The sequence below is a fragment of the Vigna angularis genome, chromosome 3, assembly GCF_016808095.1.
Source record: "Vigna angularis cultivar LongXiaoDou No.4 chromosome 3, ASM1680809v1, whole genome shotgun sequence".
In the NCBI taxonomy this organism is placed as follows: domain Eukaryota; kingdom Viridiplantae; phylum Streptophyta; class Magnoliopsida; order Fabales; family Fabaceae; genus Vigna; species Vigna angularis.
Genome location: NC_068972.1, coordinates 25184922 through 25199795, shown reverse-complemented (window position 1 = coordinate 25199795; position 14874 = coordinate 25184922). Strand labels below are relative to the sequence as shown.

The window sequence follows — 14874 nt, the reverse complement described above, 5'->3', positions numbered from 1 at the left end:
TTTGCAATGAAACTAATAAACCAAACTTTACCAATGTTGGATTAACTTTGCATTTTAACTGTAAGAACATGTGGACAGAGACGTTAGACACATCAGCACATTTTTAACGGTGTTAGTTTTCGAGGACTAAAATCAAAGTTTCGAAAAGAATGAGGACCAAATTGTACCTTATTTTGAAAGAGGGACGAAAACCAGAAACAACCAATAGTTTAGGGACTAAAAACATATTTAACCCGTTTTTAAACTCTGTAAAATATGTTATTAAAAAAAGTAATAAAAACTTATGATATATTAACGTGATAATAATACTAGTATATTATTTAATCAAATATACCATATATATTACAAAATAATTAAGTATTATCGATAGTAAAAAAATTGTGGAAAACATTAAAAATTGTCGGTAACGACTTCCTTTGGTAAATCTTTAACAAATTGAAATCTGTCAATAGTATACTCGGTAACATTTACGAATAAAATTTTATTTTTGTTGGTAATTAGAGAAGAAAAAATTCGTCAGTAATTACAAGAAAAATCTGTCAGTAAATATCTCGATTTGATTCATCTTCTTTTTTCTCCTTCCTTCTTCTTTCTTTTAGCTTTCTCAATCTAGAAAAATCAACACATTACAAATGAAAGAAATAATCCATCTTCAATCCATCTGAATCCATCATTACAAACTCTAATAAAATTTTGGGGTCTCTGTGTATCTTTTTTGGTAATGGTGGTTTTGAGAGTCCTAATGGCTTCCGCTACGTCTCGTTCAGAATGAGTCTGGTAGTACCCAACACAAGTATCAAATTACATCAAATGAATAAGAGCCTGATTATATAACACTCCAATAGTGCAGAAAGATCAGAACATATGAACTCCAATGTGTCTTAAACAAATTCTTGATTGCTTGATCACCAATGAAGCTTCAAATCCTCAAATAACACTTCTTGAGAAAACATGTACTCACAGCTAAGAGTCAAGTGTCAAGTCTGATTTATATAAAAAATCAGATCTTATTGATGTTTAATCGATTAGGTTTATAACGTAATCGATTATGCTTTTCTTTCTGTTTTAATCAATTATGTCACTTATATAATCGATTATATTGGCAGTTAAGCTTAATACTGCTTTCAACTAACCTAACAGATTATGTTATTAGCATAATGGATTAAACATTTTTCTCTGTTTTAATCGATTATGTAACTTATATAATCGATTATTTTAATATTATGCCTTATTTCTCTTTCATTTGCTCTCTCTCTCTAACAGATTATACTGTGTGTATAACAGATTATGTCTTTATCTCTGTTTTAATCGATTATGTAACTAATGTAATCGATTATAACAAAATGTTTTACCCTGTTTTTGCATTGTGTGTTCTAACTTAATCTAATGGATTAAATTACTTATGTAATCGATTAATACTACCAGAAATATAGATTCTCAATCTATTTAGGCTTATTTCATTTATTTCATGATTAATACATCTAGCACAAACATGTTAATGATTTAAAGAATTGTTATGCCAATTATGTTGTGCAAGGATGATTTGAGGAATAATTTATGTTTTGAGGAATTTTATTAAATTTGAAATATATTATGAAAGCTAAAAATAAAAATAAAAATGATAAATTAGTTAGTGATAAAATTATTGTGTAGAAGGTGATTCTAAACTAATTTTGGTTGTTGTCATAAAAAACTTGCAAAGTTTTAAAAGCTAAATTCGAAATTGTATAGAAAAATTGCAAAGTTTTCAAGCTTGACTCGCAAACTGCATAGGTAAATTATTATGAATTGAATAGAAAAATTGTAAATTGAAACATAGCTTGAATAAAATAAAATGAAAAGCACTAAATTGAAGTTAAATAGTTGACATGAAAGTGTTTTAGTGTTGATATTAATTAAATTGAAAATAGATGTAGCTATAATAGTTTTATAAATATTTAATAATTGGATGAAAATAGTAGTTTATTGAAAGTGCAGTGTGAGAATTATTGATCCGTGAGATGGATTCCTGGTCGGACGGCATTGGTGATATTATTAGGAAATTGCTTTAAATCTGGAAAAGGAAAGTGTCTGGTGAAGTGATTACTTATTTGTGGTTGAAAGGTTTATGAGTTAGATTTGAAGGAAAGAAGAGCATGATGGCTTTGGGTTGGATGAGAGAAGAAAGAGATAGCTTTGGATCAATTGAAGTTCCTTTGGACAAGTTATTTACTTTATCTTTGTATTTCCTCTGTGTTTTTGTTTTAAAGCTGAGAATGAGTTGTTTTGTTAATTAGATTATGGGGAGCACAAACTCAGAGATCGTTGCACAACTTTCATATTGGTGGCCTTTCTGAACGCATGCCTCTACCCATCGTTTCTGCCTTTGGCATCTTGAAGAAATGCGCTGCTAAGGTTCAATATATATACATTCCACTAATCTTTACATCAATAATCCAACTCATGCCTTTTTTACTAATTTCATCTTTCAAATCGTCTCAATTTCCATTCAAGTTAATCTTAAAATAAATTCAATTTAACCCAATTAATTTTTCTAACTTAACAATATATTGGATCAATCATTTCACATCCTATTTCTTATCTTATCTATAATTGATTTGAGATTTCTAACATATTTATTAAATTTTAATATTTTTTAATGAAACTATCGATTATAAAAACTAATCTTCAATAATACATAAAAAAAATGGTACATCAATATTAAATTACTTGTCATAAATTTACAATAAACTCACGATTAAAATAATTTCATTACACATTTTATTTACAATAGATTTATTCAAAATATTGATTTTATTATAAATATTATTTATATGAAATACTTTTTTTTTTCTTGATACACATGGTAAAATACTAATTTACATGAAACTGAAATATATGAAAGAAAAATATAAGTGATACTCTATTTATATTGACTATTTTTCTGTACTTATTAGATGTATTTCACGAAAGCTGATTTGAGTGAGATAGAATATGAAATCACTACTTCTTTTTTTTTTAAATCCTAAAAATTAAAATAATTATATAGTGATTTTTTGTGTGTAAACGGCGTGTGTGAGTGCCACCATAATGAATTTTGGAGCGTTAGGTGCTTATAAGGAAGTTTGAAACTTGAAACTGTGTTTAGAGAGCAGAAACCAAAAGAGGTAGTGGAGAGCATAATGGATGCTTTGGAAAAATATGTCTAGGATTATCAAGAAATCACAAATCAAAGATTGATGTCTTTACAACAATTAATTGAAGGTTTATAGACTATTTTGAATAATGTTGAACCCCTTTCGGTTGCCCATAATTTAAGCTTTTTCTATCTGGATTAAAGATTCAGTTCGAGAAATTTATCCTTTCATAAACCTCAATATCGGCCAGAAGTGGTGCATTTCTCTAAACTTCCATTTGGATAATTTAAGGAATTTTGTTATATATTCCATAATGATTAAAGATAAATTCAATTTATAACATATAGTAAATTTTATAAATCGATTTTATAAGATTTAATTAGGTTTAAAATTTACTTTTTAATATAATATCATATCATTCAGCTAAAAGTTATTCTAATGAAACTTTTTGTTTGTTGAGTCTATTATTTCACTTATTATTATACTACTTATTAATGTTTAGTCTCACGTTCAAAATACATTAAATTCATTTTTTAACAGATTTAGAGAAAAAAATGCAGCAAGATAAAATGATAATTTATGACACTTAGAGCACATGTGTAAGCATATGGTCAACACCATCTAATTCTTATAAGACTCCTTTTATCACTAGTTTGAATCCATCCATGTCTATTGATGCGATGCTAGAGAAGCAACCAATGTCAGCAAGTGCATTCGTGTATACACTAAGAAAAACAAGAATTCAATTGAAAACATATATTCAGTTTTATAGTGAATTTGCTTGTTTACCTGCATGTGCGAGTTCCACGGTAGTGAGTTATGGGGAAATTTGAGATTATGTTCGCTGTTTATCAAGAAGTTTAAAAATGAAAATGTGTCAAAACATAATCCAAAAGAGGTAAATGTTAGGAGGAAATTTTAAAGACTTAAAGGAAGTGTTTAAAATTGGAAAAGGTTGGAAGATTTTAAGAGAAGAAAACACTTGTTGTATTGAATGCTTCTAATTTTTATTTTTTTTGGCTTGATTACAAATGATACAATCATTCTCTATTTATACTAATAACACCTCTTCAACCAATGGTTAGGATTTTGCCAGCAAAACATTAATCCAAGGGTTATTATTCATTCTCTAGAGATTTCTAAAACAATCCTATAATTCTAAACTTATCTAGAGACATCTTATAGATAAGCATCTCTAGATATTTTTGTAAATCAATCTAGAATCCTTTTAGATAGGGTTTTCTAGAATTCTAAAATGTTATTTGCCGACTTGTTGTCCACGAAAATCTTTGTTAGCTCCACTTATGGCAAGCTTAACTCCTTTAATAGGTTTCATAGCCAAACAAAATGACAAACACATGAAGTTGCAGCTACATATTCTGCTTCAAATGTAGAAAGAGTGACAATATGATGCTTCTTGGACATCCAAGTAAATGTTGTTCCCATGTGGAACACAAATCCACTTGTGCTCTTTCGGTCATCCATATCTCCACTTCAGTCACTATCACTATATCCAGGAAGCTTGTAGTCGTTAGAAATAAAGTAGTATAGGTCAAAGCTTATTGTACCTTTGATATATCGAAGAATCCTCTTTCTTGACTTGAAGTGAGTAGTTGTTGGAGCTTCCATGTAGCGACTCACAACTCTGACGAGATAGAGAATATATAGTCTTGTACAAGTTAAATAAAACAAACGTCTAACAAGACTTTTATAGAGGGTTGGATCCACTTTTTCTTCATCTTCATCCTTACTCAACTTGATGTCGCATTCCATAGGAGTACCAACTGGATTAACATCATCCATCTTGAACTTCTTGAGGAGGTCTTTAGTATAAATTTCTTGAGTAATAAAAATTCCTTCGTTTCCTTGCTTTACTTCAATTTTGAGATAGTATGCCATAAGCCCCATGTCGGTCATTTCAAATTCCACGGTCATATCCTTCTTGAATTCCTTAAACATGCTTGGATTGTTCCTTGTAAAAATCAAGTCATCGACATACAAGTATACAATCAAATATCGCCGCCTTGAGCTTTGATATAGAGTGCATGCTTATATGAACACTTATGAAATTTGCTTCTTTGAAGTACTTGTCAATCATAACATTCCAAGCTCTAGGGGATTGTTTCAGTCCATAAAGAGTCTTCTTTAATTTCAAGACTTTGTATTCTTCAACTTTGACTTCATATCCTTGTGGTTGCTCAATGTAGACTTCTTCTTCAAGAACTCTATTTAAGAAGATAAATTTGACATCCATTTTATGTATCTTCCAATTGTTTTGAGCTGCTAATGATATAATAAGTCTAACAATTTCTAATCAAGCAACAAGATCATACCTCGTCATAATCGATGTCAGCTCTTTGACTATAGACTTTCGCCATCAATCTTGCCTTGTATCTCTAAACTTCTCCTTTGGAGTCCTTCTTTGCTTTGTAGACCCACTTTACACCAATTGCTTTGTGCCTTTTGGAAGTGAGACTAGCTCCCATGTATCATTCTTCTTCATCGTCTTAATCTCTTCATCCATAGCATTTCTCCAACTCTTCTTTTCAATTGCTTCTTTGAATATCATGGGCCCACAATATACAAATATACATAATAAGGTAACATTGTTTAGATTTCTTGAAGACTTTGAAAATGTGGAGTTCTTCACTTGAGCTTTCATATTCTTAAGGGGTTGTATTTGATGAAGCAGGTGGAATAATAGGTGCCTCTTCCGGTTGTTGTGGTTGTTCCACATCATCTTCTTCAATGCATGAGAAGAAGGTATGGTCCTTACAGTTTGTCGACCAATCTCATTCTTCTTCATCAAACACTACATTTCGAATAATGATTTTTTTCCTTGTATCAGGATTGTAGAGTTTGTACCCTTTGGAGTTGGCATCGTAACTAATGAAGACGTATTTTCCACTTTTGTCATCAAGCTTACTTCTCACATGGACATGAGTAATGCATCCAAAGACTCTAAGATGATAAATACCTGACTTTCTTCCACTCCATGCTTCTTGTGTTGTTTTTCCATTAATGCTTCTTGTTGGAGAGCGGTTGCTAAGATAAACAGCACATGCAACAACTTCAGCCCAAAACTCCTTTGGAAGTCTCTTTCTTTTAAGCATGCTCCTTGCCATCTCCAAGATTGATTTATTCTTCCTTTCCGTCATTCCATTTTGTTGAGGGGATCTTGGCACTGTCAATTGCCATCTAACTCAATTATCTTCACAATACTTCTGAAACTCTTTTGATGTTAACTCTCTTTCATGATCGAATCTCAAAGCTTTGATCACAAGGCCACTTTCTTTCTCAACATGGGCTTTTAAGAAATATACCCATGTTTTTCTTGAAAAATCATCAATGAAAAGAAGGAAATAACTACTCTTACCGAGTGATCATGGCTTGATTGGGCTGTACACATTTGCATGTAAGAGTTCTAATAATGGCTTTTGAGCTCTTGAGTCCGACTCATTTAGAAAACTCAACCGAAATTGTTTTCTAAGTAGACATCCTTCACAAACTTGGTTGGGGTAAGTAATACAAGGCAGTCCTCTCACCATTGCCTTTTTGGAGAGCAACTCTAATCCTTTAAAATTAAGATGGTCAAATCGAAGATGCCAAAGCCATGATTGGTCTTTGTAGCACATCTTGAGACATTGTGGGCCATCACTTTGGATGTTGAGCACAAACATTCTATTTCTTGTCATTGGCACCTTTGCAATGAATTTACTTTTAGTATCTCTTATAGAAAGGTTATTATTCTTAAGTTGAATATCATAACCTTTCTCTAAGAGTTTTCCTAAGCTCAAGATGTTACTTCTCATGCTTGGCACATAATACACATTGGAAATAAATTGATGTTCTTCATTCTTTAGTCGGATGAGGACATTACCTTTTCCTTTCACTGCCACCTTTGATTCATCTCCAAAAGCTATGTTTCCCTTTACTGATTCATCAATCTCCACGAACATGCTTCTTTTTCCACACATATGATTACTTGCTCCACTATCAAGGTACAACTAGTTATCCTCGCCTTTATCTTGGCCTTTATAAGCTAGTAACAAGGTATACACCTTTCTTCGACATTGTTGGCTTTCTCTTCGACTTTATTTTTGTTAAGGGTTCTACACTCAGAAGCATAATGTTTAAATTTATCACAATTGTAACACTTGATTCATGACTTGTCATACCTTGAATTCGGATTTCCTCTCCCACGACCTCTGTTAGAGCTTTCTCCTCTTTGGTTATTGTTGTTAGGCCTTTGTCCTTGTCCATGTCCATATGCACGCCATTGTCCTTATTCTCGACTATAACTTCGTCTTGATTGGTTGTGTGTGTTTTCTTATTTTCTTGAAGCAACATGTGCCTTGAGGACTTGTTCCACGATCTCTTCCTTCTTCCTTTTCTTTTCTTCATAAGCTTGCAACGAACCAAGAAGTTGCTCTATTGACATGGCCTCCAAGTCTTTGGTTTCTTCGGTAATGGTGAGAATATGTTCAAACTTTAGATCTAATGATTAAGAATTTTCTCCATAATTCTTACATCATTTAACTTTTCACCACTTCTTGTTAGTTGATTAGTAATCGTTAAAAACTTAAAAAGTAATCAAAGACTAGTTCACCTTCCCTCATATGCAAAGCTTCAAACTCTCTTGTCAAAGTTTGAAGACGTACCTTTTTACTTTATCTACTCCCTTGAAAAAGATCTTAAGCTTCTCCCATGCTTCCTTGACTGACTTGACTCTAGAAATCTTCTCATAAGTATCTTCGTCTAATCCTTGGTAGATTAGACAAAGAGATTTCTTGTCTTTCTTCCTTGAGTCTCTCAAACTCTTCTTAAGCTTCAATTGTCACAGTTGCTCTTGGTGAGTATCGGGACTTGAAAGGGAAGATCTATAGTTGTCATTTTTATGATGATCTTATGGCTCTTGATACCACTTTGTTGGGAGAAAATTTTAGAGGTTTGAAGGAAGTGTTTAAAATTGGGAGAGGTTGAAAGATTTTAAGAGAAGGAAAGACTTGTTGTATTGAATGCTTCTATTTTTTTTTGGGCTTGATTACAAATGATACAATCACTCCTTATTTATACTAGTGACACCTCCTTAACCAATGATTAGGATCTTGTCACCATAACATTAATCTAAAGGTTATTATTCATTCTCTAGATATTTCTAAAACATTCCTATAATTCTAAATTTATCTAGAGACATCTTATAGATAAGCATCTATAGATATTTTTGTACATAATTCTAGAATCCTTTTATCTAGGATTTTCTAGAATCCTATTTGGACCTTTTCTAATCTTGAGCTTTTATCTTATAGGTCCAACATACAAAATCAATTTACATTCTATCACTAAAACGGTGAAATTAAGGTCATTAAAAAAAAATTGTAGTGAAGTATATTAGTGAGAGGTTTATAATACCATATTTTTAGTTATTATTGTAAAAATTAGTTTTTGAAAAAAAAAATTACTGAAATCTTTTTATATTAAATGTGTTAAATGGTAGATGAAATGAGAATAAAATTCATTATAAATTATATGATATTGTTTTTTTTAATAATAGATATAAATTTATTATGTTTATAATCGTTTAGTTACTTTTTAAAATTTGCCATATATCTTTTTGTATATGATGATAAATAATTTGTATATTTTGAAATATCAGTCTATTAAGATATTATAGTATATGATGATATCTAATATGAATCTGATAAAACAATCTAAATGAATTAATTTATCATTTTAGTAAAAATGAAATGCTAAAAGTATATTGTAGAACTTAGATAAATAATTTTATAAGCAATAAAACGTAAAATGAAAGTTGAAAAGTTATATTAAATTCAGAACATATATTTGATCAAAGGACCAATATCTGAATGCAATGCAGGTGAACATGGAGTATGGTCTTGATCCTAATGTAGGAGAAGCGATAATGCAAGCAGCTCAAGAAGTAGCAGAAGGAAAACTGAACGAACATTTTCCGCTCGTTGTATGGCAAACTGGAAGTGGCACACAGAGTAACATGAATGCTAACGAGGTTTCTACAATTATATGTGATCAAAATTAAGCTTCGGCAGCACACACTTTAGGTTCCTACCAAGATTATTGTTTTTTCTCCCCTCAACTTTTCAGGTTATTGCAAACCGAGCAGCAGAGATTCTTGGCCGTAAGCGTGGTGAAAAGTTTGTACACCCAAATGATCATGTCAATAGATCACAGTCTTCAAATGATACATTCCCAACTGTAAGCATCTTATAATCATATATATATCCAAATTTCTTATTGATTAGGCTCGGTATCAATATAGTACAATTCCTGATATACGGTTTCTTATACTTTGTTTATCTACTGTCCTACCTTGTTTAAAATATTGTTTTCTTTTTAATTTGTGTTTGTTTACTTCTTTCCAGGTAATGCACATTGCAGCTGCAAAGGAAATAAACTCAAGACTAATCCCCAGCCTGAAAATCTTGCATGATACACTAAACTTAAAGGTTTGAATTGTAGTTCATATATATGAGGTAGTGGTTTTATCTGGTTCTTTGTCTCACTTTTCCTTTGAGGTTATCGTTTATGCACTTTGCATTTGCGAATAGCTGATGAGTTCTTATATCAGAAAACATATTAGAAACCTATAACTTGGATAAAAATAAGTGGTCTCTGAGAAGAAAAATTATTTACAGACTGAAGGCATATGGCTGTGTAATTGAATTTCTCTAAATGGTTTTTTTATCATTGCTTTCTCTTTTTCAGTCAATTGAATTCGAAGATATTGTGAAGATAGGACGAACTCATACTCAAGATGCAACACCTTTGACTCTTGGGCAAGAATTTAGTGGGTACACTACACAAGTAAGCTTGCTTGTGTTGGCTCGAGCTGTTTCATATTTTCGCTTTCATTTATGTTGCATTGTTAATACTGACAGTAGTGATTTCTCGTTGTTGTTTTTTTCCTTTATCTGCAGGTGAAGTATGGTATTGAGCGAGTAATTGCGACAATGTCGCGCATGTATCAGGTTAAACGATCAAGCACAAAAGCTAACTGCTTGTTTTTCACTATTTTCTTTTGGAGTTCTGATTCTCACTAAACAGTGATGTTACTTGATGAACAGCTTGCTCAGGGTGGTACAGCTGTAGGGACCGGATTGAATACAAAGAAGGGGTATGCTTGTTTGATAACTAAATGGTGTTTTCTATATTTTATTTTTATGAATTTGGATATTTTTTGCATTGGTAATTTTGTGGGTGAAATTTCAGGTTTGATGCAAAGATAGCAGCAGCAGTAGCCGAAGAAACAAATCTGCCTTTTGTTACGGCAGAAAATAAGTTTGAGGCCTTGGTTTGTTTCTGCAACTTTTCCTCATTGTATTTAACGTAAAATATGTCTTTTTCATTTCATTACCTTAGTTTTTTCATTAGGCATGCTTCCAATGCAGCACAATAAATTCTTGTTTTGCAGGCTGCTCATGATGCGTTTGTTGAAACTAGCGGTGCCCTTAACACTGTTGCGGCTTCTTTGATGAAGATTGCTAATGATATACGGCTATTGGGAAGGTTGGTAGCCAGTAATTACTGCTTTTGTGTTAAATATATACAAAACTAATCGTATATTATTTTATGGGTTTTCATAATGCAATAAAAAATATAGTGGTCCACGCTGCGGTCTTGGTGAACTCATTCTTCCTGAAAATGAACCAGGAAGCAGCATTATGCCTGTAAGATTCTCATGCTGACAGAATTTATATGTTTGTTACACAAACCAGTGGTTTTATGGTTATTTTATTTATTTTCCTTAAAATTGGAATTTGAACCTACAACCATATTCTGTTCCAGGGGAAGGTTAACCCTACCCAATGTGAGGCTTTGACAATGGTTTGCGCACAGGTAGACACAGTTTCTGTAACTTGTTATAAAGTCACAACGTGAACTTTTGATGAACAAAATTTCCTGAATTGTTTTCATGATTCGCAATTTCAGGTGATGGGAAACCATGTTGCGATCACAGTGGGTGGATCAAATGGTCATTTTGAGCTCAATGTATTCAAGCCAATGATTGCCAGTTGTCTCCTTCGTGTATGATATTTCTAATTTATCAATCACATAAAGCGGAACTAGCTATTAGTTTGGTTCATACATTTTAAGCCATTTAGAAATTTTGAATATTGTATCTTACTGCATTACCTAAAAGACGCACTGAATGCTCAATCTTTTCCCTTTTAATTTTGGCAGTCGGTGAGACTGCTGGGAGATTCAGCTGCTTCATTTGAAAAGCATTGTGTGAGAGGTATTGAAGCTAATAAGGAAAGAATTTCAAAATTACTGCATGAGGTATGTTGTTCACTTATTTCAAACAAATATCAAAACGAAACCAAAATATCGATTTCTTAATTACACTCTTATACTAATTTAGTTTATTTATGTTTCAATTTTGATTCACCTTGCAGTCACTGATGCTTGTGACATCCTTGAACCCAGTAAGTTTCCTTTCGTCTATCATGATATTACCTAACTTTTATATTCTTCAGAGAAATTGAATTTTATTTTTCTGTTTCAGAAAATTGGTTATGACAAGGCAGCAACTGTTGCCAAGAAAGCCCACAAAGAGGGAACTACTCTTAAGGTGATGATTGCATGTTATACTTCTCTTGTGTTTGTTTAGGAAGTTAACTTGTAGTTTTTCTATTTTCTTATTTCATTCTAGAAAATTATTACAGGACTTTAAGATTTATAACTCTTACAATATAATCATAACAGAATATTAACTTTTATTCATAAGAGATTTTATGATAATATATTTTTCAATTTTTATTTTCCAATCTTTTTTTTCAATCTATCTTTTTGTCTTTTTTTTTTCTCATCTTACACTTTCATGATGATTTATTATGAACGAATCTTATGATCAGAGACAAAATTTGTCTTTTTTATAAAGCAATATCCATCGAGTTCGGTTTTATTTTATTTTATTATAACTTTCCATAATAATATATCTTATTAAATTACATTTGGGTCTCTTATGATATTACAAATGAATCACATAATAGGATGAATTTATATGTTAATTCTAACATTCTTTCACTTGTTTCATACGATATGATAACATTTTGTGATTTAATACATAAATCATATCGCATAATGAAGTATAAATTGATTTTATTATTATTCATAATCAAATATATAAAAATAATGAGAATAATGTGGTCGCACTTAAATCACTCAATGACAATAAGATAAAAGAAAAACCAAATCTTGAATTGCTTTCAATGCACTTGATCCATGTCCCAAGAGAAATTGATATTTGAATTTCCAATGATGAATTAATTCAATAACATGCAGCGAAAATCATCTATCAATTTTATCATCTGCAGCGCAAACATCAAATCCCTAAACCTAATAATTAGGATTTGTAAAAAATTAGAAAAAAGTATAAAGTAGGGTTCATTATAATTTTTGGGAAAAACATAATTTATGAACAAACATCATTAAAGGAGAATAATAAATCTAACAATAAATTAATTTGTAGTTTTCCTATGTTATTAGTCCGTTCTAGAAAACTACTTTAGGACCTTAATATTTATAATCCTCGTAACATAATCATAATATACTAGCCTTGATTCGTAAGAAATAGTATGAGAATATTTCTTCATATATGTTCTTCAACTTCATTTTCTAATTTTATTTCTGTCTTTTAAAATAACCTTATGATAAAAAAACAGAATTATAATCTCTTTTATAAATCAACATTCATCATTTTATCTTTATTTTATTTTATTATAACTTCTCGTAATAATCTAGAGTTCTTTATATTTGAAATATTATATCATAATATTTGAAATGAGACTCACATAATAAAATTAATTTGTTAATTAATTCTAATATATTTTGTATATTTTGACCTCTCTTTTATAACATTCAATACAATAATTCAGTAGCATATTCTTTGTATCAGTATCCTTGCAGAAGCAGTGAAACTCTTGTATGAGTTTCTTTTAATGTTAATATTTGTGGTGTTTATGTGAATGAATTGATTCCTTAACAATTTATGTGTTTTTGGTTGATTGGAATGATATTTTGGTTAAATAGCGAAGGTGAAATGATTTTTCAGGAAGCTGCATTGAAAATTGGAGTGCTGAGCTCTGAAGATTTCGACAAACTTGTGGTACCTGAGCAAATGCTTGGACCATCCGATTAAGTAGCTCGTAAATGTTTTGTTCTAATGATTCCTTGTTCCACCATCGCCTACATTAAAGTACCTTGTTTTGATACTATTACGTACGTATGCTTTATACCCAGGCTAAAAGTTCCTAAAATATATCATAGAACCATGATAGTAAAAAATTACAAATAAAATGGATTTGTATGGGTCAACTACATTGCATTGCAGTGCTATGAGTAAAAAAAAAAACTTTATATTGTGACAGTAACGTTTGCAATCGCAGACAATTTAAAATCATTATTTTACGACATGAATGCAAAAAAATGTTATATTACGACATTGATTTCTAAGACAACTCAGTTATTTTTCAATTTGTTTTCTTTAATAAATAGCTGTTTATATTCATCAAATTCCTTCTATAGAAGAAGTTTTGGAGGCAAAGTAATTGTTTATATTCACGCTTACTATCTGAAAACTAGAAAAATAACTCGGAAGCATATGGATGAATGATGTGGATTGTTGTGACTAATGATTCAATATTTCATCCTTATGTTTTGTTTGGATTGCACACTAAGTTAAGAAAAAAAAAAAAGGAAAAATAGTATAGAGTTAGTAAAAGTAAAATTGTTTGAATTAAAAAGTTATGAAAAAGAAGAAAAAAGTTTGTTGTGAGTTTAATTGATGTGAAAAAAAAAATAGATTAACTACGTGATATAATAAATTATAAAAGTATCTTTGATTTAATTTTAATAAGAATGGGTATAAATTAAAATTGAAAATGATTAATTATGAAGTAATTAATTTATAAAATTGGAAATAATATTTAAAATATTTTTAATTTTTTAAATTAATATATTTTAATAATTAATTGCAAATTCTGCCAAAAAAATATCTACGTATAATTTACATTGTGTGACACATGTCGAACTTAAAATAGTTTATTGGTTGACCATTTTTTAAGAAAGAATAACAACAATACTTATAAACCAAATAAATAATTTAACATAATTCACAACTAATGAATGAGGTTTACCTAGGAATTCAATGTTTGGTTAATTGTGATTCCTTTCGAAATCTGGTCTGGATTTTTGGACAAATGGATTCTGGGAAGGATTATATCTTTGAAGTGTTTCTTGCCCATCTTTGCATGATGTAAACCCGGATGTCATCTAACATGGTAATGATGGGTTTACTCTTGGTATGAACCAGAACTATTGAAGGCCTCACTCATATTGTTCACCAAAGTGTCACATTTAGTTGTTGTAATGAATCTTGATCTTAAGTAATATCAACAGCAAATCACGTAAACAAATATTAACAAGAGTTAAGTTATGAACACAAACCTTGAAGGAATGACTATCAAATGCTTAAAAGCCTCTTCGTTCAGTTCTTTAATGTTTCTCATCTTCATCTCCCAGGTTTGTGGGTGTGTGGTTGTAGCTGCCCTCCACATTAGACCCTTAAGGCTTTTGTCAGGATATTTCTTCTTGAAGTTGGCATACAAGTGCCTTACACAAAATCTTTGATCAACTCCAGAAAGTAGTTCTTGTATAGCCAGAAGTGGGCCATGTGATTTTAAAACAATATAATTAATGAATGAATATACAAAAATTA

At 30.7% G+C, this 14874-nt stretch overlaps 1 protein-coding gene across 2 annotated transcripts; it reads left to right on the top strand.

Annotated features, from left to right (window-relative positions):
- The first annotated feature begins 2091 nt into the window (after positions 1–2091).
- LOC108326513 (fumarate hydratase 1, mitochondrial) lies at positions 2092–13598 on the top strand. Of its 2 annotated transcripts, XM_052874707.1 has the most exons (18): positions 2106–2394; positions 5809–5879; positions 5965–6059; positions 8995–9144; positions 9240–9350; positions 9518–9601; positions 9861–9959; positions 10073–10123; positions 10220–10269; positions 10365–10446; positions 10567–10661; positions 10756–10822; positions 10941–10991; positions 11085–11180; positions 11337–11435; positions 11552–11581; positions 11662–11727; positions 13210–13598. In XM_052874707.1, the coding sequence occupies exons 4-18, from the start codon at positions 9001–9003 to the stop codon at positions 13294–13296; spliced, it is 1212 nt and encodes a 403-aa protein (XP_052730667.1). In that variant the 5' UTR covers positions 2106–2394; positions 5809–5879; positions 5965–6059; positions 8995–9000; the 3' UTR covers positions 13297–13598. The 2 variants fall into 2 exon arrangements, with proteins under 2 accessions (XP_017415553.2, XP_052730667.1); XM_017560064.2 differs by lacking the exons at positions 5809–5879; positions 5965–6059 and having other exon boundaries at positions 2092–2203; positions 2277–2394.
- The last annotated feature ends 1276 nt before the right edge of the window (positions 13599–14874 follow it).